Source organism: Muntiacus reevesi, chromosome 2 (assembly GCF_963930625.1).
Source record: "Muntiacus reevesi chromosome 2, mMunRee1.1, whole genome shotgun sequence".
NCBI lineage: Eukaryota > Metazoa > Chordata > Mammalia > Artiodactyla > Cervidae > Muntiacus > Muntiacus reevesi.
Window position 1 is genome coordinate 16,941,957 of NC_089250.1, and position 24,301 is coordinate 16,966,257.

Here is a 24,301-nt window from a genome sequence, read left to right on the forward strand (position 1 = left end):
GAGGGGAGCTAAGATTCTAGGTACAACCCCCAAGCCCAGTTTGGAGGCTCATTGATTGTGATTCATCTACTTGAGTGGCCAGATCTAGCATCTACTTACATTTGTATTTCAGATAAACTGCAGTGCAGTATTTGGGACACATTTATATTTTAAAAGTAGTCATTGTTTATCTAGAATTGAATGTAACTGAGTGTCCTGTGTTTTATCTGGCAGTTCTCCATATAAACCCCATTCCTTTCACATTCCCATAAGTCTAAGCTCTTAATTAACTCCCAAGTAAACTTCACTGAAAGAAAATATTTGTGCCTATGTGATCAATTCCAATGGCAATTTTTTTAATCAGAAAAGGGGAAAATCCATGTACTCTGTACTGTTTTTGTCATGTGTACTGTCTTTTTTCACATGTGTCCAATAATGATAATTCCACAAACATCTGGGGTGTCAGGGGTGCCAGGTTACTCTCTCATGGTTTCCTTGGTGGAATAGTTTACTTGGTTCATATGATACGTTGCTGATATTAGTTTGCTCAGGGACCACAGAAGCCACTGCTAGCAAATAATTAGGTTCTCTGCTTTGGAATCAGATGAAATGTGAATTTGGGATAATCTGTCTTCTCACTTCCTACACATCAACTGCATTGACTGATAAGAGCTGCAGTGATCAAAGCAAAGCATAGCCTCTCTCAGTTAATTCTTTTGTTCTCTTTTGTCTGCTCAAAAGGAAGATCATATTCGGGTTTGTTCTATCTTATAAATTTCTTTTGAGGAGTAGACATTTCACACTTAAGAAAATTGCATTCATTTTCCATAAATAAATAATGACTTGTTGTTTAGGAGTAAAGCAGCTCTATGCTATCAAGCAGCTCTGTGCTAGGTACTAAAGGGAAACAGGATGAGTAGGATGTTGCGCCTATTTTCAGGGATTCACAGGAATCTGCCTGTTCAATGCTTGCTTTTATGTGGCTCAGCAGTCATCTCAAAGAAGAAGTTTGTGATAAGAGCTAATTAGCTCATAATGAAATGATTCTTCTCTCAAACGTTTTAAATAAACACCAAGTCGTACGTTCTGAGCAGAAGCTATTCCTAATCGGTGGTTCGAAGGGCAAGAATTAGACTGTTTTCTTCTCTTTTAGTTCTATCATTAGGACTTTACTGATCCCATTGTGGTCTGCAGACCAGCAGCAGCAGCATCTCCTGGGAGCTTGTTAGAAATGCCAGGCTCTCAGGCCCTGCCCAGAATCCACTGAATCAGAAGGTACAGTGGGACCAGAATCCCCAGAGACTCATGTGTGCCCTTTGAGAAGCTCTGTCATAATACAGAATTCCTCCACCTCCCCTTGTGCAGACTGATCATCTGAGAATCTTGTTAAAACAGGTTCTTGGGCTCCAGCCTCGGAGATTCTGATTTTGTCTGAGGAGAATTTGCATTTCTCACCATCTCCCAGGAGATGCTGGTGCTGCCTGTCTGGGAAGCACACTTGGGGAAGCATCAGTCTAGTTTGCTTGCTCAACTGCCCTTTGAGGGTGGGTGACTGGAACCCCAATGAGGTGGTCCGTCTAGTTTTCCATTACTTACCCTGGAGTCAGAAACCTGAAGGTGAATCTGATCCCTGCAGCATCCAGCCTGTTGTGGGGATGGGTTTGCTTACAATGGGCCGTTCAGGTCAGTCTGTAATGGCCACTGGGAGGCTGCAAAAGAGGGAACAAGTAAATGCTCCCTGGAGGCTCAGCCTTCCGAAGTGGGCCCAGCAAGATAATAGGATTTTGGCCCATTCTTGGGACTCATGTGAATAAATGCTAGAGAGGTAGGGTGTACAGAGAAGCAGTGATGGTTATCCTGTATTGCTACAAGATCAGATACAGAGCCTCCAGAGAGAAGAGCAGAGAGCATGGAAGATGAATCGGGAAAAAAAGTCTGGGGAAAAGATGTAGAGGCATCTTAAAATGTCACCTTATAGTGTTTAGATTCTGTCTTAGAACTTTTTGCTATTACGACATGTGTTTGTTTTTTTTTAAAGATAGCATGTCTCTTTGTACTTACATGTCTCATTGTACTTATTCCATGTGTGCACTATTTTTTTCTTTCAGGATTAAGCATGAGAACATCGTGGCCCTGGAAGACATCTATGAAAGCCCAAATCACTTGTACTTGGTCATGCAGCTGTAAGTACTGTGTTTAATTGTTTGTTTGCAGACCAGGGGTTGCAAACTCAGATGCCTAAAGGGCCAGGTTGTGAAACAGACTAATGGAATGGGTCAGTAAGACCCCAGGGGGTGGTGGGAACTGTGGGACACTGGATTTAAGAATGTGTCTGTCTAAGGACGGTGACCTTGAGACCTCACTTACTCTGGTCTGCAGCTGCTGGATCAGGCTGAAAATCTATAGTTCTCGTAATGGAATCCAGTGCTGCTATTGCAGGGTCACTCTGTTTAGGATGTCTCTTGTAAATTTTTTTTAAGCGTGGGTTTTTAAAAAATTATTTTTATTTGTTTATTATTCCCATATGACTTGCAAGATCTTAGTTCCCCAACCAGGGATTGAACCCATGCCCCCTGCAGCGACTTCTTAATCACTGGACCTCCAGGGAAATTCTTCTTTTGCTTTTTAATGTGTGAGGTCCAAATGTTGCTTCCTGGAAGCACTTCATGGTCCCGCTGGGAAGTACACACTGCTTCTGTCTCCAAGAGAAACTCCCCGCCTTGTCTTCATTTCTAAGGAGCTGGGGGGTAGCAGCAGATGGCAGCTCTGTGTTCTGTCCCTTCCCTTCTCAACTTCTGCTGCTGGCAGATGAAAGTGCATGAGATTCATGCCAGTCACAAGAGACATATATTGGAGTCAGACTATGCCATTAACATAGTCCCCCCTTTAGAATATTTCTGCATTCCAGTAACTCTGGAGCTTAACAGAAGGTAGAAGAAATAAGAAAGCTGAATATCTAGGTAGAGACCACTTGAACATTTGTTTTTTTAAAATGTGAGATGAAATTAGCCTCCCCACTTACACAAATGCTTTCTTCTAAGTGATATAATTCGTAGGAGTATCCTAGGATTAAATTTGTTAGCATTAAGTGATGGAAACTGGATCAGAGTGCTACATTTTCACCACGACTTGAGTAAATTCTGGAACACTGTGCTATTGAGCTTAATGACCAAAGGGGATTTTTGTTGAAGGTCAAAATATATAAATTTTGTTACTTATTAATGATTTTCAGGCTTTGGATTTCCAAAGGTAGAAGATTTGAGGGTCAGGCTAACAGTTTTTTTTTATCGATTTTCCTTTTCCTTATGAATGTTTAAACAGTGTATTAACTTGGAATCATATTAACATGCAAACAGCTGTTCATCAATGCATTTGTTTAATATTTCATTATTTTAAAGTATTTTTAATAGATTATGAGATTTTTGTATAGATACTTCTAAAAGTGTCCTAGGTTGGAAGCATGTGGGTGTTTTGACGAATGACAGTCCGAGATGGTGACGAGCAGTTTTACAGGTTTGTGTGGTGGTGTCTGCCATACAGTAGGCAATGACTGCTGGTTCCATGTTAAATTTTCAATATCCTAAGTGTGGTCTTTCCTAGTTCTGTGCTATTCTGTTTGTTTTTTAATTTAGCACATTTCTAGTTCTCCCCGAGTCTCATGTACTTCCTAGAAGCTCATGTAACTTTGTTTTATACAGAATCACCTCTTAAAGAAGCAGGTGAATCACCTTTCCACCAAATACTGACTGCCCTGTAGGAAAAATAGGACATTTTGGTGACAAGAAAAAGCCCCACAAAATGTCCATAGTATATTGAAATGTGTGCTTTTTTTATTGGTGACACCAAAACCCCCCAAAGTATTGATACTTGAATCCAAAACTGTATGTATTCACTTTAAGTTCTCTGTTTATGGTAATGCCACCAAATACGTGGAAAGCACCCCAAATGTATGTGTCTCAGCTCTGCCTCTTAATAGCTGGGTGTATTTTGGCAAATAACTGGACCTTTCTCCATCTTAGTTTCCTTACTGGAAAAAAATTTACATAACAATAATATATTTACATAGAGGGCTATAGTGAGTACTGAGTGAGAAAAATGTGTGAGAAATAGTCTGTCACAAATAATAAGTCCTCAATGCAGACTAATTTCTTTATGGAATTATGTCATTTTATCAGTTTGTCTCTGCAGATGGTCTTTAATTTTATGAGATAAAGTTCAAGTACGTTTGAATTCTGCCTTTCTAAGCAGCTTGATCATATACTTAAAAGCAGAAGCATATGTAAAGGTAAGCTGGCAGGAGAGCATAAAAATGTCCAGATTGGGACAAACTTTGAAACATTTCTCTTACTATTTTGTTATTGTCAGTGTGTAAATCTTCCATTGTCTTTGTTGAATTTATTCTGAAATATTTTCTCTTTTCAATCCTCTTGTTTGTTTCATTTTTCCATTGACTCGCTGCTATTATATATATAGTATATATAATTATATAAAAATACAATTGATTTTTGTTCATTAACCTACAACTTTTGCTGGATTGTAGTAGTTGTTTTGTGGATTCCTTAATGTTTTCTATCTACACAGTCTTGTCATCTGCAATCCACATTAATTCTGGTTGGTCCCCAGAGGAATGGTATTTGATAAAAAAGTTGGTAGTTTAGTCCTAAATATTAAGTGTATTTTAATGTTGTAATTATATTCCTTTAAAGTATTTTATGTCAGATATTTTGAAAATTGAGATTGACCTTTCTTATTCTTTCCTCTTCTCCATTTGTTATCTAAACCAGTAATATTTCTTTAAAGCAACGACAAAAAAGAAAGAAATGAGGGAGAGAGGAAGGAAGGAAAGAAGGAACAAAGCAATGACAGGAAACCTTTGATATATCAGAATACAATCCTGGGGAAATCTTTGGTCAGGTTGAGGATTTTGTGGACTTTATTGTTCTGGTTGTTGTGTTTTAGTTTTTATTGATAAGTCTCAATAGTTTTTGTTCCCAAGACCCCCGTGTCTTTTCTGCCTAGATCAGCGGAAGGAGGTTTGGGTTTTTTTGTTTGTTTTTGAAGAGTTTTGAAAGTCCTTATTTTCTAAATACTCGGGGCTAATCTAGAACACAGCATTTGAGGGGAACTGTATTTCACAATATTTGTGCATGGGAGGTTTCTGGTTTCCTGGGAAACATCGTCTTGGTCACTGACACTCAGATATAATAGAGGATGCTCAGCCCCCTAATTTTATTACTTAGCTAATTGCTGTTTCGACTCTGAGTATGTAGCATACTTGTTCCATTGCTGTTGCAGCAAAAGACACTAGATTGTTTATAGAGGTCTATATTTAAATTTTATTTGGGTTTTGGGACAAATATCTTTTTTTTCAGAATGCTATTTTCTGGAACTTGCTTCTCTGTTTTAGTTCTTTTTTTGATTATTGAGAGATAATTGGCTTATAACTTCATATTCATTTTAGGTGTACAACATAATGAATAGTTCTTTTTGGAACGTTCTTCTTTAGATAGTGTGAGGTCAAAATGACACTGAGGTAAGTTATAGAAGAGAAGTCAGTTTGTTTAAACTTTATTTCTGGCCTGACTTTGTGGAATATTAGCCCACATACCTGGAGATGATAAAAGACAACTCTCAACTCCTCCCCTTCCACATCTGTAACAACTTAGAATGCGAAATACACTTTGGGCTGATAAAATTAAAAGGACAAATCAGAATACTTTTTAAAGAATGAGATTATACCTCGTATTGAGTTGCATTATATCATATTTTCAGTTAGGCTTAAATGTCTATATGTGGGTAACTCCTGAATTTATGTCCTTAGTCTAGACCCTTCCCTACATCCAGGCTGTATATCCAGCTGTCTGCTCAGTGGCTCCACTTGGCCGTGTCACGAGCATTACTCACTCACGAGATCTGAAATAAACTCCTGAACGTTCCACAGAGTCTGCTTCTCCTGCTGTCGGTCTCATCTCAGCAAATGGTAAACTCCTTTTTTCCAGTTGCTCAGGCCAAAAGCAAAGTCCTCCTCAACTCATCTTTTATTCTCGTATGCCCCACAATCCCATCCATCGGCACACCCTGTGGTTACACGCTCGAGACTGTCCTGAGAATTCAGCCACTTTGCCACCATCATCACCACCATGAATAAAACTCCTCTTTCCTCCCCCAGCCTTGCCCCACTGCCCTGTTTTTCTCAGTGTGTGAGCCACACCTTGTCATGCCTCAGTGGAAAACGCCCACTGGCTTCCCATTTCAGAACCCAGAGCCCCGGCAGTGGCGGCACGGAGTCTTAACCACTGCATTGCCAGGGACGGTCCTGAGACCCAGTCCTTGAAGCAGTCTCCAGGATCTTCGTGTCCAGATACCCTGCTCACCTCTCTGACCTCATCTCCCACTCCTCTCATTACTTCCTTCAGCTGCATTATTTCATTCACCTTGCTTTTCCTCAAACACACTGTGCCTGCGCCCCAGTGGACCTTTGTTCTGCTTGGAACTCTGTCTCTTCAATGTCTTCATGCTGTCATGGGAATACTAGAAATATTAGAGTTTCTACCAAATGTCACTTTTTCAATGAGTTGTTCCCAGCTCCCCTGTGAAACAGCACCTCTCCTCCCGTCTCCTGCCACATGTTCATTCATTCCCTGTCCTCTTCCCAGCTTGAGTTTTCTCTATACCACCATCAGAAAATGTCCCTCTGCTTTGTTCTCTGCTTACAAACGTGCTTGCACACTACGGTGGGCACTTGCCAGATATTTGTTCCATTAATGATCACCTATAAAAGGAAAAGTGGTTAACATTTATTCACTCATTTAATTCTTACCCCAAGAAGCAATTCTTATCCAAATTTTACATGAAGAACTTGAGCAGAAATGTTGGATCTTTCATCCAAGTCAGAGGGTGGCCCAGTGGATACTCTTAATCAATGTATTATCAGTATAATACAATATACAGGTAACGTTTTCTAGAAAAAAAATCTCGTAGGTAGTATTAATATGAGTAGTTCAGTTTACCTGGAAAAGTTTATTACTTAGGATTCCATAAAAGCTTAGCTAACTATAAAGTGCCTTCTATTTTGTATTAATTTGTGAGGGGAAAAATTTATTAAATGATATCACAGGAAATCGCTAAAGCAATCTCAGTTCATTCACAGCAATGATCATGTCTCTTTCTTAAAATAATTTTTTCAATTAATGAAGAAATAGATGAACATGTTTTATCAATAGTGTGACTTTCTGCATTGGCATATACCACATAAGATAAAGACATTTCTAATATTCCTTTTATTCCATGATAACATTAAGATATGTATAGCTAGTTACCCGCTGAGCCTGAAAACTAGTGATTAAACACATATTCTTTAAAGAATGCTAATTTGATTCCTGAGCAGTCTAAGACACAAAAATACATGCAGCCTCCAAGAGAAAATATGATTTATCTACTTCATTAGCTGGTGCACGAAGCTGTTTGAATAGTTCCTTGTTTGTGGGTTGTCATTGTTAACTTCATATGGATATTGTATTCATAATTCATACTGTGTGTTCCCAGAAACAGTTTTAATTAGAACACAAATTATGACTCCCAATAGAAAGTCTTTTGTAAGTAACCAAGCATAATCATGAAGACAAAGGTGCTTCGGACTCTGACACCTTAGTATATTTACATATAGATTACCAAAGTTTTATCTCTGCTCACAGCAGGCACTAACTGAGATCCCAGAGGACCTGTGACTTCTGTTCAGTGTTGGGGGGGCGGGCGGGGGCTGGGGGGCCAACGGGAGGTGTGGCTGGGGAAAGGCTCTCTTTGCAGAGGAACCATCATAACCTGCAAGGCCGAAAGGCTGGTACACAGAGAGGCTTTAAGGAGCCTGGGTAGGATGTGAGGGGCTCAGTCTTGGGGGGGGGGGGTCCAGTTTGTGAGAGATTTAGTCTGTGAGGGGTCCCGTCTGTGGGAGTCCAGTCTGTGAGGGGTTTAGAATATGAGGTGTCTAATCAACAGCGGGGGTCTGTTCTTCTAGGGGTGTGGCCTATGGGGGCTTCAGTCTTTGGTGTGTTCAGTTTGTGAGAGGTTTCGTCTGTGAGGGGTCGAGTGTGTGTGGGGGTCCAGTCTTTGAAGGGTTTAGAACGAAGGGGGTCCAGTCTGTGGGGGTGTGTTCTTTAAGGGTTTCGGTCTGTGGGGGGTGCAGTCTGTCGTAAGGAGTTCCATCCGTGGAGGGTTCGGTCTGTGAAGGTGCCTTCTGTAATGTGCTCGGTCTGTAGGGACGTCTTTGGGGGCTCAGGCTGTCTGTGGTCTTAGTCCTGTGGGGTTTCAGTCTGGCTGGGATTGGGGGTGGTGTGTCCTCTTGGTGGGCGATGTGGCTGGAGACCTTGGCAGAGACAAACCCAACACTGCAGCTGCTGCTGCTGTCGTCCTCCAGGCTCGTTACTTAACATGGCTTTATTGTCTTCCCTGCCACTGAAAAACCTGCTGAAAGTTAAAGAGCTTAGAGAGTGAAGAGGGAAAAGAAAAGAAAAAAGCCGAGATCCAGTATAATCATGGGCCAGTTTCACTAGGTTCAACTGTGAAATTGCCAAAATGCAATCACATTTTTTAGATCTTTTAAGATTTTTTTTTTAAGTAAGCATTTACAGCTATACATTTTCCTCTTTTGCTGAATCCCATTTTTGGTATATTGTGTTTCCATTTTCACTTGTCTCAAGATAGTTTCTCCTTGCCCTTGTGATTTCTTCTTTGACTTGGTGTGTTGTTTGATTTCTACATATTTATGAATTTTCCAGCTTTCCTTCTGCTGTTGATTTCCTTGTGATCATAAAAGAAAGTTTGTATGACTTCATTCTTTTAAAATTTAATTTTTTGTGTTTTGTTTCTTAAAATATCCTGGGGAATGTTCCATCTGAACTTGATGTGCATCTACTGTTGCTGGGTGGTATAGTAGGTGTATGTCTCTTGGGTTCAGTTGGGTTGTAATGATGTTCAAAGCCTCTATTTCCTTATTGATGCGCTGTTTGGCTGCTCCATTTATTATGGAGAGTAGTGTATTGAAGTCTCCTTCTAGTTTTATAGAGCTGCTTCTCTCTTCAATCCTTCTGATGTTCGCTTCATGTATTTTGGACCTCTGACGTGATACATGTTTGATGCATGTGTCTTCTTGTTGAATGGATCCTCTTATCAACATGTAATGTCCTTCACTGTCTCTTATAACAGTTTGACCTTATAATAATGTTTTAATGCAGTCATGTTTGTTACATTATAATTTTATTCTAAACAACATCTTAGGCTTCCCTGATAGCTCAGCTGGTAAAGAGTCTGCCTGCAATGCAGGAGACCCTGGTTCAATTGCTAGGCTACCCACTCCAGTATTCTTAGGCTTCGCTGGTGGCTCAGATGGTTAAGAATCTGGCGTGCAGTGTGGGAGTCCTGGGTTCAATTCCTGGGTTGGGAAGATCCCCTGGAGGAGGGCATGGCAACCCACTCCAGTGTTCTTGCCTGGAGAATCCCCATGGACAGAGGAACCTAGTGGGCTACAGTCCATGGGGTCACAAAAAGTTGGACACAACTGAGCAATTAAGCTTAGCACAAAGAATATTTTACCCATTTTATCCAGTTTGAACAAAGTTAAACTACTTTCATGAAATCTAATGAGTTCTTTAAAGTATGCACAATTTAAAAATCCTAGCAACTAAACTACCACTACCATATACATTTTAGAACAATTGTAAAAATTTTAATAAGTTGCATCTGGTCACTAATATGGATTCAAATTTGAGAATCCATAAAAGTATATAAAAAGTAGAGCCACCCATAGAATATAAACCATCAATTTCAGAAATTACCCACTTACTAACTTACACATTGTACAATATTTATTTGATTTAAGGATACATGTAATGGTGTAGAGTAAGCAATTGGAGCTTATAAAATAAAAAAATAGAGATATCTCTGTGGACTTCATTGCTTCTAATTCTCTAGTAGATAAACATTTGAGACTTGTAAAAAGCATTCATATAAATTAATTAATATAATAAATTTCTCTAATAAATTTCTGCATATATCAGATTAGACATTCTAGTATAAGATGCCCCTGAATTACAATTCCATTTGATGACTTATTAAAAGAACCAGACTCTCTACTCCAAGCAAACTGATTTTCTCACGCCCTGCAAATAGGATGTGGATGTCCTGGCCTCAGAGTTTCTCTCATGTCTTCCCAGGTTTTTAAATGCTCTTTCTCCTCTTCTGAGGCATCTGGACCCTCTCTTTTCTCTTAACCATCAGACTAAACCCTTCACATCCCACCCAGATTCCTTAATGCTTCGTTTTTTTGTTTTTTTTTTAAAGCAGCCCTTCAACCTGGGGCACAACCCCCTTATGCCCAGCACATCCATCAAGCTAAGTACTAATCACCTTCCACCCAAGGGTGTCACCTCCACTAGAGCCTTCTCTGTGACCTTAGAGAATTCTGCACAAACCTTGAAGAAAGCAGTCATGAAATTGCTCCTCTTTAGAATGTAAGCTGTGTACCTGCTGTGGTCCCAGGGCCCCAGCTCACAAGGACTCACCCTTTCCTGAAATTCTGTACATTTACAACCTGTGTGGTCATTGTGCGGCTTAGTAACCATTCACTCACGTACTCAGCAGGTGCTTCTGCAGCCCCTGCCTTGCGTCTAGGTTTATTAACCCGGGAGATACAGCAATGAATCCCGCAAACTCCCTTCCTCAGCAGAGCAAACATTACAGCAGGAGAGACAGACAGCAGATGAACAGGTCACTTCATAAACACGTTCCCATCTACCAGGCAGTGGTAAGGTCTATCGCGAAAAGGAGAGTCGGAGGATGTGAAATTCTGAAAGGTAGGTGAGTGGTTTGCTATTTTATACACATGCTCGGGGAGACCTGTCTGAGAAGTGACATTTGAGCAAAGACCTGAAAGAGATGAGGTCATGAACCACATGGCCAGGCCTGACTTCACTGGTGTGGCTCACGGAGCCCCGCACCCATAAAAGCCTCCTCACTTGGAGTTCAGTGTTTTGTACTTGCCATCTTAAAATTCTTTTTTTTCTTTTTAAAATAAAACCTTTTGATTTTATATTGGGATGTAGCTGATTAACAATGTTGTGATGGTTTCAGGGGGACAGCAAAGGCACTTCGCCATACATCTCCATGTATCCATTCTCCTCCACGTCCCCCTCCCACCCAGACTGCCACATATCACTGAGCAGCGTCCCCTGTGCCGTACAGTAGGCCCTTGTTGGGTATCCACTCTAAATACAGCAGTCATTGACTCTGAATTTGGGTTTTGTAAGTGAAGTCCCAGGAACTTGGAGCATCGGCTTGTATCCGGTTCCACCTCCACCGTCTTCCCACCTGACCCCTTCTCCCCTGCTCCCACCCCGTGGGGATCTGGGTGTGATGAGGCTTCTGGTCACATGTTTGCAGTGCACACCCCAGTGCAAGTGGAACTGCAAGTGCCGTGGGATCCCCGTGACCGAAGGAGCATGACGTTAAATAATGTAAAGAAAGAAAAAAGCACCATGACAGGTTGAGTGAGAGACAGTAGGAAAAAGGGGGGGGGGGGCGCAGTTTTCCTGGCTTTTGAGCAAGAAACGTTCGGTTTTATTTTACACTTGGCTCAGCCTTTGCTGTGGCCCACCCTGCACGTGGCTGTCAGAGAAAACATCCCGGTAGCGTGACCCCAGGAGCAGGGTGAGCGGGGAGCAGGCGCGCCCCGCAGTGGGGGACAGTCAGGGGGCTGAGAGGCCGCTGAGAGGCAGGCGCAGGCGCGCTGCTCTGCAGAAGGGCCCGAGCGGGGCGGAGCGCACCTCGAGTGGGGCCTGGATTCGGGAGGAGGAGGCGCTAGCGGGGAGGAGGCCTGAAGGGGGGAGCTCCAGAGCACTCCACAGTTTTTTTGTGTCCTGGCACATTTACTGTTAAGTGACTGCGTCCTGGATTGCCAATTTAAATCTGAGTTCCTGCACTGCGAAGACAGTATTGAGTCCTGGGATGGAGGCCAAGGTAACCTTGGAAATAATCGGATTCAACCCCAACTTCTGTCCTTTTGAGGGAATCACTGCCCTTTCCTTGGGATCATGGAAATCCAAACGGTTTTTCAGATTATTTCATGGGGAAGGTTGAGGCTATTCAATGTAAACTCCCTTCTGTTCCACTGGAGATTTTGTCCAGCATCCTGAAGGAGATTTGGGGGTGATCTCATGGGGTTTGGGCTTCCCTTGTGGCTCAGCTGGTAAAGAATCCGCCTGCAATGTGGGAGACCTGGATTTGATCCCTGGGTTGGAAAGAACTCCTGGAGAAGGGAAAGGCTACCCTCTCCAGTATTCTGGCCTGGAGAATTCCATGGACTGTATAGTCCATGGGGTCACAAAGAGTCGGACACAACTGAGTGACTTTCACTTCACTTCACGTCACTTCACTTCATGGGGTTTATTTAAGAAATTAATTTAAGGATGCTGCAAAAGGAAAGAACCATGGATGCCGGGTCATCTCCTGCCTCTGAGGAGTCCCGTGATAGCTCAGCACCTGCCTCCCTGGTTTGTTTGTAAAGTGGAAGATTCTTATCGTTGTTTTCTTGTTTCAGACAAGCCTGAGGTCTCAGGTCTCAAGTTCCATGTTCTGTTTCATTTGCTCTCCCGATTTTCTCAATGTGAAACAAGCATAGACGTTAGAAATCCAGTAGCTTGGTTTTCTGCGTGTGCTAACCCAGTCTCTCCGTTTCCCAGGATGACATTTTTAAAACCGTGTTCTGTCTCTGTGAATCCATGGGGCTTCATAAATAAGGCAGGTTGATGATGAAGCTGGTTTGGCAGCCCCGATTAGTGTAGGAAATTTGATGTTTTACAGGGCGGGATGAGAGGGAATGGCTGGGGATTGTAGAGAGGTTCTCTGGCTGCTGTCTGGAAGCAGGCATTTAGAGTTCTGCTAGATCTGGATAATTAACTTTATATCTTGAAATCAAAATCCTTGCTTCTTTGAAGCTCAGACTCTCAAGCACTGTTTTCTTCCAGCCTTCCTTGTTTCTGTCATCTCCCCATCTTCTTTCTTTCCTTCCGGTTTTATTGAGATAGAATTGACGATACAGGACTATGTAAGTTGAAGGTATACAGCACAATGGTTTGATTCCTGTACGTCATGAAGTGGTATCACAATACCTTTGATAAACATCCATCATTTCGTATAGGTACTTGTGACAAGAACTTTTAGGATTTACTCTCTTAACTTTCATTTGTAATATACAGCAGTATTATTTACATTTATCATGTTATAAATTATATCCCTCCTTATTTATAATTGAAAGCTAGTACTGTTTGACCCCACCTTCTTTTATACATTGAAGACTTTGTTGTCTGACGCATTAATTTCTACCTGTTCCCAGCCTAGCTGAAAGCAATCCCTCAATTTTTAAAATTTCTTGCCTCTTCTTTGGCATTATTGGAGTCCCCCAATGCCTGCCTCCTGGGTTTCTTTATATAGTCTGCACCCTTCCAGTATCTCCATGGTCACTCCCCTGCCAGCATCCTTCCTTCCTTGCCTGTTGGATCCATCTTGCAGATGCAAAACTTGACATCAGTGTGACTTCTCCTACGTCAGGGCTGCTGGGTACTACTGAAAGATAGGATACATTCTGGTGACTTGGACCCGCTGAAAATTAAATGGTCTCCAATCTCAGCCCAGTCCAGCATCACTCAGCTTTCCTCTCATGTGATTCTGATGAGATTCTTCTTCCGTTCTCTTGTTTTCCCCTTGCTCCAGACATTCATTGTTCTTCTAAGCTACCTGCTTCATTGATTGGAAATTAGAACTCTATGAGCCTTTAAGGATGGTACTTTGTAAATCAATATAAGAATGCTAAAATGGTATCAAACTTCTTATAAACAAATCCCCCAGATTTTGATTTTATAAGTTAAAAAAGCAGCTGGAAATCTTTCATCAAAGTATTCAATAATTCAAGTGCAAAACAATAGCAACTTTTGACACTTTTAGCAAATTGCAGTTATTGAAGACAAAACTTGAAAACACATCCCTGTGAAAGAAGGAAACTGAACAAATTACATGATGAGAGCTCAAATAATGTCTTATATATATACATATATTTATATGTATACATACATATGCAAGTAATGTCATATACATATACATTGTATATATGTATACAAACTTATTGTTTCAAGATTTTTTGATTGTCCTTTGGAATAACTGAATCTGTGAGCAGCATCTTGGTGGAACTCCTATTCTTAATTGGAAAACTTTGTATCTGTACTGCAATGGATTGAGACTGGGAAGACTGTTTTGCAGCTTTCACATATAGAGAAACATTTAAAAAATTATCAAAAGAGACAAATTATTTGAAAGGTTTTGTGTTTTAAAAGGAAGGTAGTATTTATTAAAGAAAGATAGTATTTGTTCAAGAAAGGTAGCAAAATGACAATAACTATATAAAAATACTTGGGCTGAAGTATTTATACATTTTGACTTAAAATTTACAATTTAGAATGTTTTTATTTAGCAGGACTTACTTTGAATGTACTAGGTATTAAATGAGTTACATAAAGAGTGTTTTCTAAGTTAAAAATATTATGGCTAATAGAAAAAACTCACTTGAAGTTGTTCACAATTTCAAATTTAGTGATTGTAAAATACAACTTTGAAGATTGTAAGTAATTTTATGAAAAATTTTAAATAGTAGATTCAGTTCAGTTCAGTTGCTCAGTCATGGCCAACTCTTTGCGACCCCGTGAACCGCAGCATGACAGGCCTCCCTGTCCATCACCAACTCCCGGAGTTTACCCAAACCCATGTCCATTGAGTCGGTGATGCCATCCAGCAATCTCATCTTCTGTTGTTCCCTTCTCCTCCTGCCTTCAATCTTTCCCAGCATCAGGGTCTTTTCAAATGAGTCAGCTCTTCGCATCACGTGGCCAAAGTATTGGAGTTTCAGCTTCAGCATCAGTCCTTCCAATGAACACCCAGGACTGATCTCCTTTAGGATGGACTGGTTGGATCTCCTTGCTGTCCAAGGGACTCTCAAGAGTCTTCTCCAACACCACAGTTTAAAGCATCAGTTCTTCAGCGCTCAGCTTTCTTCACAGTCCAATTCTCACATCCATACATGACCACTGGAAAAACCATAGCCTTGACTAGATGGACCTTTGTTGGCAAAGTAATGTCTCTGCTTTTTAATATGCTATCTAGGTGGGTCATAACTTTCCTTCCAAGGAGTAAGTGTCTTTTCATTTCATGGCTGCAATCACCATCTGCAGTGATTTTGGAGCCCCCCAAAATAAAGTCTGACACTGTTTCCACTGTTTCCCCATCTATTTCCCATGAAGTGATGGGGCCAGATGCCATGATCTTAGTTTTCTGAATATTGAGCTTTAAGCCAACTTTTTCACTCTCCTCTTTCACTTTCATCAAGAGGCTTGTTAGTTCCTCTTCACTTTCTGCCATAAGGGTGGTGTCATCTGCATATCTGAGGTTATTGATATTTCTCCCAGCAATCTTGGTTCCATCTTGTGCTTCCTCCAGCCCAGCATTTCTCATGATGTACTCTGCATGTAAATTAAATAAGCATGGTGACAATATACAGCCTTGACATACTCCTTTTCCTATTTGGAACCAGTCTATTGTTCCATGTTCAGTTCTAACTGTTACTTCCTGACCTGCATACAGGTTTCTCGAGAGGCAGGTCAGGTGATCTGGTATTCCCACCTCTTTCAGAATCTTCCACAGTTTTTTGTGATCCACACAGTCAAAGGCTTTGGCATAGTCAATAAAGCAGAAATTGATGTTTTTCTGGAACTCTCTTGCTTTTTCAGTGATCCAGGGGATGTTGGCAATTTGATCTCTGGTTCCTCTGCCTTTTCTAAAACCGGTTTGAACATCTGGAAGTTCACGGTTCATGTATTGCTTTAGATATGGATTTAAAGTGGGATGTGAATTAATAATTAATCAAAATAGGTGACTATGTTCCAAAAGTATTTATTCCTCTTATTTTCTGATGATATTCATATAGTCAACAGAAAGAAGTTGGTTTTTTTTTTTTTGAATGTAATATATGTGGATATAAGTTATCTTATTTTTTGGAAATAAGTTTCTTTTTGAAGTTAGTTATTAAACAAAATTCTTTTTCATCTACCTACCAATGTGGTAAGCCAGTTGTCAGTCCATAAATAAAAAATTCAGAAATCATATGATTTTATTTACTTCAGTGGCTTCTTTCACTCTCTGAATAGGCTGGTTAGTTCCTAAGTAATTCAGTAGTTCTTGCTGCAATTCTCTTTCTAATCTGCCTTATCTCTAGGAATTAAACCAGTCCTTCCTGTCTTTTCCCACTGTCCCATAAATGATTTCATTGCACTCTTTTTGCTCTTAACTTGCTCACACATGTGTCTCTTCTAACTGAAATCTCCCTTGAAACATTGTCTTATTTGTACATTCTCAAGATTTATCCCAATGCCTGGAACCTAAAAGATTCGTAACTGATTATTAAGTAAATTTTTCTGATTATTGATATTGAGTAAATTATTTTTGATTATTAATGATTATTAAGTAAATCATTATTCATAAAATGATTGTTAAGCAAATGAATTTAGGAATCTAGGGATTATTTTGTATAACACCCTAATAAGCTAATGTGTCCATATACATTTGCATTCAACATACCTTTCTTTTCATCACCCCTCAATAACCATTTATTCAGACCCCCTAGTGGCAAGCATATGAGATTGAAAACATTTCAGGGCAGCTGCACGTGGTGTTTCCACTCATAATGGTTGCAGGAGTGCTCTCTAAAATAGGGATGAAGTTGCATTGCATACAGATGTGACATCTGATGCCTTTAAAACAAACAAATGAAGCCTAAGAAAAGTGCATCATTAAAGAAGGGGAATTTCTTGTCTGCGAGAGTATGATGTATGTAGACATCACTAGTATACTAACCACAGAGCCGTTTGTAAGGCTTATGAGTAGGCAGAGGGGCTCGCATTCAGGGAGTAGGATGAGGCAGGAAGTGTTTTCTAACATCTTAAAGTTTTAAGAAACCGTCATTCTCTTGGAATGAGTGGCATTCCTTGAGTCAGCAGGGGATTTCAATGGATCGGTAACATCTGTCTGAACAGCATCTCTGTAGGGTCAGATGGGATGGGACGGGGAGTGGGGGAGAAAAGTGTGTTGGGTCAGATATGGGGTCAATGCAGAGGAAGTGAGCATTTCAGAAGCAGTCCCAACCAGAATATTTCCTGCCGATTGATGCCAAGTTATTTGGAAGAAAGGACTCCAACTATTTTAGTTTATAAACCCTTGATAAAGGTCCTTGAAGGGGGTGGCTAAATCTTTTAGCCATTCCTGAGTAGAGTTGGACTTTGTTAGTTCATGTATCTAAAAACTAAAGTACATGCAAATCATGGAATTGTTCTAAAATAATGTTTAAATGACTGTTTCAGTTCAGTTTAGTCGCTCAGTTGTGTCCAACTCTTTGCGACCCCAATGAATCGCAGCACGCCAGGCCTCCCTGTCCATCACCAACTCCCAGAGTTTACTCAAACTCATGTCCATCGAGTCGGTGATGCCATCCAGCCATCTCATCCTCTGTCATCCCCTTCTCCTCCTGCCCCCAATCCCTCCCAGCATCAGGGTCTTTTCAAATGAGTCAGCTCTTCGCATGAGGTGGCCAAAGTATTGGAGTTTCAGCTTCAGCATCAGTCCTTCCAGTGAACACCCAGGACTGATCTCCTTTAGGGTGGACTGGTTGGATCTCCTTGCAGTCCAAGGGACTCTCAAGTCTTCTCCAACACCACAGTTCAAGAGCATCAATTCTTCGGCACTCAGCTTTCTTCACAGTCCAACTCTCACATCCATACGTGACCACTGGAAAAACCATAGCCTTGACCAGATGGACCTTTGTTGGCAAAGTAATGTCTCTGCTTTTTAATATGCTATCTAGGTCGGTCATAACTTTCCTTCAAGGAGTAAGCATCTTTTAATTTTATCGCTTCAGTCACCATCTCCAGTGATTTTGGAGCCCAAAAAATAAAGTCTGACACTGTTTCCACTGTTTCCCCATCTATTTCCTATGAAATGACTGTTTAACTTTGCTCAAATATCTATCTTCCCAAGAGCAGTTTGCTTAACTAAGTAAATTGACCCTGGCCCCTTATGAAGAGGCTGAGCAGCTCATCATCTGATTCCAGGAATAGTTTTCCAGCCACTGAATTATGCATATTTATATTCAGAAAAGCCACTCCCAGCCCCTCTCCGTGTGACTCACTATCTCCTGTTCTCAGTCATCCCTGGCTTGTTAGAGGAAATGGCATTTCTGAATGGTGGAAACACAGGAGATTAAGGGTGGGTAAGTACCTGGAGGTGGGTGGACTTGCATCTTGAGGACAACTGAATGGACAGTAGCAGGAATTTTGGACACTTCAGGGAAGTTTTACAGGAGATTTTGAGGGCCCTTCAATTGTATTTTATTTTGTTCCATCCATCTCCCAGCTATAGCACCCCACTCACTCTGCATATGACCCAGAGAGTTGATGCATTCTGTGCAGAGAAAGAAACAGTTTTCTGGGTTAGAGTACAGTAGGTAACAGTGAGTAACAGTCAGACCTCTGCAGTGGCACAGGGGCATCTTGATTCTAAGCTTCTAGATGCTCAAGTAGCATCTAGAAATTAGCATTGTTTCCACATTGAACGTTCCATTTATACCATATCATACATGGAAATGTTATGCCCTGGTTAAGGTTACTTCATTAAGTGCTTCAGTTCAGTTCAGTCCCTCAGCCGTGTCTGACTCTTTGCAACCCCACGAACCGTAGCACTTCAGGCCTCCCTGTCCATCACCAACTCCCGGAGTCCACCCAAACCCATGTCCATTGTGTCGATGATGCCATCCAAAGCACTTTAAGTGCTTACATGGGTGGTTTTAATAAGCACTGTGCATAACATTATGTAGCATGTGCATTAAAAAAAAAAAAATCTTTTGGCCACACCACACCACATGTGGGATCTTAGTTTCCTGACCAGGGATCAAACCTGAGCCCTCTGTAGTAGAAATGTGGATTCTTAACCACCAGACCACCAGGAAGTCCCTGTAGCATGTATTCATACCTGTGTTTTTAAATAAGGTTATATATGTTATACAGGCACATGTATGCTTATATATACAGAGAGTGTCTAGAGGAATGTTGAGAAAACTGCTCAGAGTTGATTCTTGGAGGAAAGCATTCATATTTAGAATAGGAAGAAAACTTATTTTTAATATATACCCTTTTATACTATTCGAATTTCTTTTCTTAAACCATATTTTTTTTAAATTAAGACACTCCAGGCTTTTAAGACTTTATTGTAAATCATTTATCAGATCATTAAGACCCTTTGGGTCTTTCTACCACTGGATCTTTCACTGCCAGCCTGGAATAGTAATTATTTTGCTTCCACCAATAATTTTTGAAGCATTGAGAATCAGTTGTCAATATGACACAGAATTCCATTTTTTTTAAGCCTAATCAGAGCCTAAATCTTCCACTGTGAAGATGTGATTAAGAGAGAGGCAGTTACATTGACAAATAATATCAGACTCTAAATGAGGAAAGGTCTGATAGGGTACATTTTCAGAACAGATTCATTTTTAATATCAACTGTCAAAACTGAGTCCTTAATGATTTGGGTCCTTAATAATGTCACTGAGCAATTCATGTTGATTCAGAGTCAGCCATTCCCTCTGATTTATTGAGTCTATGCTCAGGAAAAAACATATTGTACCATCTATTGTGACAAAGAGCCTTTCAACATAGTACTGCCTGTATTGTGCTTCCAGAATTATATGCCAGAAATATTTACATCTGTTCTCTCTCTACTGGATTTTACATTTGCAGTAGATTAAAGATGCTGTTTAATTTTCATCATGACTTTAATATGTGATTATAGAACCTTTGTGAATTGATGAGCTTCTCATTTTGTTGTAATGTAAAATGATTGATGGATGACCAGGACTGGTGCCTCAGTCTTAGCAGAATTATTTTTTCTTGTGATCACATCACTAAACTAAACTGAAGGCCTGTGTGTGTGTATAGCGCAGGAGTTTCCAAACCAAAGGGCTTAGACCTCAGCCTCGAACAGGAGAGCATCCTTTGCCATAGTGCAAGCAAGAGGGCGAGTGGTAGACTGAAACAAAGACCCTTCTCCATATTCTGGAGATAAATTAAAAAAAAGAGGGGTGGGGGGGACATTGAAGTTAATAGCTGCTGAGGACTGTGATAACCAGGAAGCTTGGCTTTCCCGTTGAAGATCTGTGTGGCTGTAACAAATTGTGCTTCTCTGCCAATTATCCTCATATTCTTCCCTGACACTGTCTCAGGAACATCTAGGCTAGTAAACCCAGGAACAGTATGTCTTGTCTTAGTTCTTGTGATTTTGAGACTTCTGTGACTTTAAGCGTGGCTGAAAATACATCTGATTAATGACCTACATATATTCAGGTGTCCGATATGTTAAAGTTGCTTGAAAACAGATCATCCGTGCTCCCCAGAAATGGACCCGATGAAAACCAGCCAGGACTAAGATGAATGAAATACCATTTTACCATTTCAACCCAGGCTTTGCTGAGAAAGTATTTTCACGTTCTAATTCTGTTTTGTAAGGTTAGGAAAAAACCGTTGTGACATATGTCCTCTTGTTTTCCAGAGTAGCCTTCTAGGGTCTGTTTGGTTCTTTCCAGGCCTGGCACGAGATGGATGAGTGGCCTGTGGGTCAGTTGATAAAACTTCATTTGGTGTGACTGACTCGTTCATAGTTCGAGGGCTTCTGGCCACACACGTCTGCTTTCATTCTTAAAAAAGTAATAATTGATTGAAATAAGAATAAATGCAAACTAGTCGCTAATTACCAACCCCTGTTTAGCTTATTGAAGATAAATTATGGAACAAAAGATTTTAAGAATTACAAACAAGTCAATAGAATTCGATGCCCTAATGTTACTGTTACAATATTGGCAGTTTTTCCCCTGCCACGTTTGGGTAGAAAACTTATCTAGAATTCCTTGTTTGCAAGTCAGTGAGGTGATATAGATCCTTCAAGGGCCTAGAATTCCTTTAATTTCCAAAACGCTTACAGCTTCAACTTATCCTCAGATGTCTGGGTAATGAGTTATATTCTTTCAGATTTTTTAGAAGACTGTTTATGCTTCTTAGAAAAGAAGCAGAGAGTTCCCTTCTCAGCCATCTTATATAAGCCTTTAGAGGAGAGAGATTAACGTCCCCTGTTTGACTTCCTGCTTCCTACAACTTGGATTAAACTGAAAAGAAGAAAAATTATGACCACCCTGTGGGGTGACTGTTTTTTCACAGAGGAAGTTTCCCTGGCAACCAACTTTCATCACTCACTCAATTCTCTTCCGCTCCCCACCCCCTCCCCTTTCAAATGAAGCTTAATTTCTTCATCTATTAGTTGGTTATATAGGCTCATTAACTAAATAAAGTATACCCTTTAATAGCTTATTTCTCCTTGTGGCAGTTTGACAGCTTGCTTCATAAAGAGGTTTCACTTCTCTCTCACCCCTCATCTACAATTTAAAGTATATTTGAACAGAAAACTCAGTTAAAAGCACATATGAAGTGGTTTTCTTACAAAAATATAGATATTAGGAACTGGTTTGAACTGAGCCTACTATTTATAAAAGTCTTTGTATTCAGTTTATCATTAGGTGGAAAGTAAAATGAGGTTTAGTTTGTTGTTTTTCTGATTCATTCTGATTCAGGGGTTCACAGTTTCGTTGAAAGGTTAAAAGTAAATAAGACAACACACGGAGAACTCTTCAATGTGCCAGGATCATGGATGCTGAGAGATATTTATATTGTTTTATGAGTTTGGTCTTTTAAAAATATTTTTATTTATTTATTTGACTGTGATGAGTCTTAGTTGTGGCATGTGGAATCTAGTTCCCTGACCAAGGATCGAACCAGGGACCCCTGCATTGGAAGGGTGGAGTCTTAGCCACTGGACCACCAGGGAAATTGCTACGACCTGTCTTGATAGTAACTCTGACCCGTAATCTATGCACTGAGGCCTGGTGGGTTCTCTCTAATACCCACTGGGACCTGTCAGCTTCATTCAAACGTGCCAGGACCGTGTGTCACATGACCGTAGACTTGATGAGAATCATGGAGAACTGGCAAGAATATTGACGAACTCCGGACCAGCCACTGTTCCACGCGCTGTGTGTGCCCTGACTCCTTTAGTATTTCAGTGCCAGTTACTGAAGGCAATCAAGTCATAGCTCCCGCTGATAAGAGATCACCACCGTTGTTTCCGATGCAGATGGTCACACGGTCGTGGCTGAAGCACTCATTCCTGAAACAACAAACAGCACAGAGGGTGTCAGGAAGCTCCCTCTTCCTTCCCCTAGATTCTTGAAAATTGCCCTCCAAGTGATGCTTGAAACTGACAAAGGGTCATGGTGGGTAGGGCCTTCCAGAAGTTGGGCTGATACCTGACATAGGTGTTAGAAGCGGAGAAGTTGATGGAAGGTGGTCAGGCCTCAGTGTGAGCGCACATTTGTGGGTGGGGATGGAAAGACTCCGGACAGAGAGGTTTGATGCCTGGCATAAGCTCAGCTTCTCTGTATTTTAGTCTGCAAGATTAAATTCTGTGAATAAAATGAAGAGGAGGAGAGGGAAGCATTCCATAACCAAACCAACATTTACATCCTATAGGTGTCTATTTTGAGATGGTCAGAAACGATGAAGACAAGTGACCCTGACCCCCCTGTAGCTGTGGGGACCCATCCCCTGGCCCTCTGGTATAGCTCACTTTGGCCCTGAGGCTGGCATAGGTTGGTAGTGTCACCTTTGGCTCCAAAGAGAGAGGAGACAGATGTGGCAGGTCCTATTTTGCTTTTTTTTTTTTTAAAGGTAAAGTGATTTAAACCAAATGATTGAACTCTTTTGCTCTATCACAAGCGCTATATTGACAGAGTATCTGTTTGATTTCAGGCGTTGGGGGGGTTACACATTGGTAATTTTATTTCCCTTTCACAGGTATTTCTGTATTTTGATACAGCTGTTCATGTCAGCTGCAAAACTGGCCCCTTTAATGATCTGATAATAGGCCTGTCTCTTGTTAATTAGAATAGAAGCTATTAGTTCATAGTGATTTAGGTAATATGTGGCATTGATATAAGACTAGTCAGGGGTCATAGAGCGTTCAGAAAAAATATGGCCCTCCCTATTTATATCTGCATGCAATGCAGGAGACCCCAGTTCGTTTCCTGGGTTGGGAAGATCTGCTGGAGAAGGGATAGGCTACTCACTCCAGTATTCTTGGATTTCCCCTGTGGCTCAGTTGGTGAAGAATCTGCCTGCAATGCGGGAGACCTGGGTTTATAAATGTGTATGTATTTAAGAATACACAGATACATCTGCACACATGCATATACAATTTGGTATATGTTAAAGAAAGTATTTTATACCAGTGGGGAATGTAGATTGTTGAATAAATAGTGCTAGTAATTTAGGAAAAAGTAGATCTCCACCTTATTTCTCCATACAAAATCATTTCTAATTGTCCCAAAGATTAATTATAATGAAACACTAAAATATCATGCTATTTTTTATCATATTGAGCTACAGAAGCTTGACCTAAAACTCAGAAACCATAAAGAATAATATTGATAACTTTGAGACTACATGAAAATAAAAATTAAAACTTCTTTATGACCATCTTAAAAAATAAAGAGAAACTGGAAAAAATTTGCAAAACACATAACTGACCAAGCTTTAATTTTTGTATTCGTTGAAGTGCAAAGCAAGAAGAAAAGTACAAGCCATTGTTAAATAGAAAAATGGGCAAGGGACCGAAATAGCAGTTCCAGGAAGAGAAATTCATTCATTCTTTCAATACACATGAATCAAGCATCGTCTACGGTTGTAGGTGCTGGGAATTAGCAGTGAATATGGCAGATAGTGGACTTTCCTGGTGGCTCAGATGGCAAAGTGTCTGCCTACAGTGCTGGAGACCTGGGTTCAATCCCTGGGTAGGGAAGATCCCCTGGAGAAGAAAATGGCAACCCACTCCAGTATTCTTGCCTGGAGAACCCCACAGAGGGAGGAGCCTGGTAGGCTACAGTCCACGGGTGGCAAAGAGTCAGACACGGTTGAGTGACTTCACTGGAACTGGATGGCAGATAATTATCCTGTTAAGGAGTTTACATTCCAGTGGGACTAATAGAAAATAAACAGAACGTAAATACATTAACAAGAAAATAGCACATGGGTAAAGTGTTATGGGATAATATAAGTGTATTAACCATGTGTTTCTGAAG

The 24,301-nt window shown here is 40.7% G+C and overlaps 1 protein-coding gene across 2 annotated transcripts in view; it reads left to right on the forward strand.

Moving 5' to 3' along the window:
• The window catches only part of CAMK1D (calcium/calmodulin dependent protein kinase ID), a 381,871-nt gene that overhangs the window by 227,755 nt on the left and 129,815 nt on the right, over nucleotides 1–24,301 (forward strand). For both annotated transcript variants that reach the window (XM_065920998.1, XM_065920997.1), the window contains exon 3: nucleotides 2,088–2,162. In XM_065920998.1, coding sequence (XP_065777070.1) covers nucleotides 2,088–2,162 — 75 coding nt within the window. The remainder of the gene's footprint in view (nucleotides 1–2,087; nucleotides 2,163–24,301) is intronic.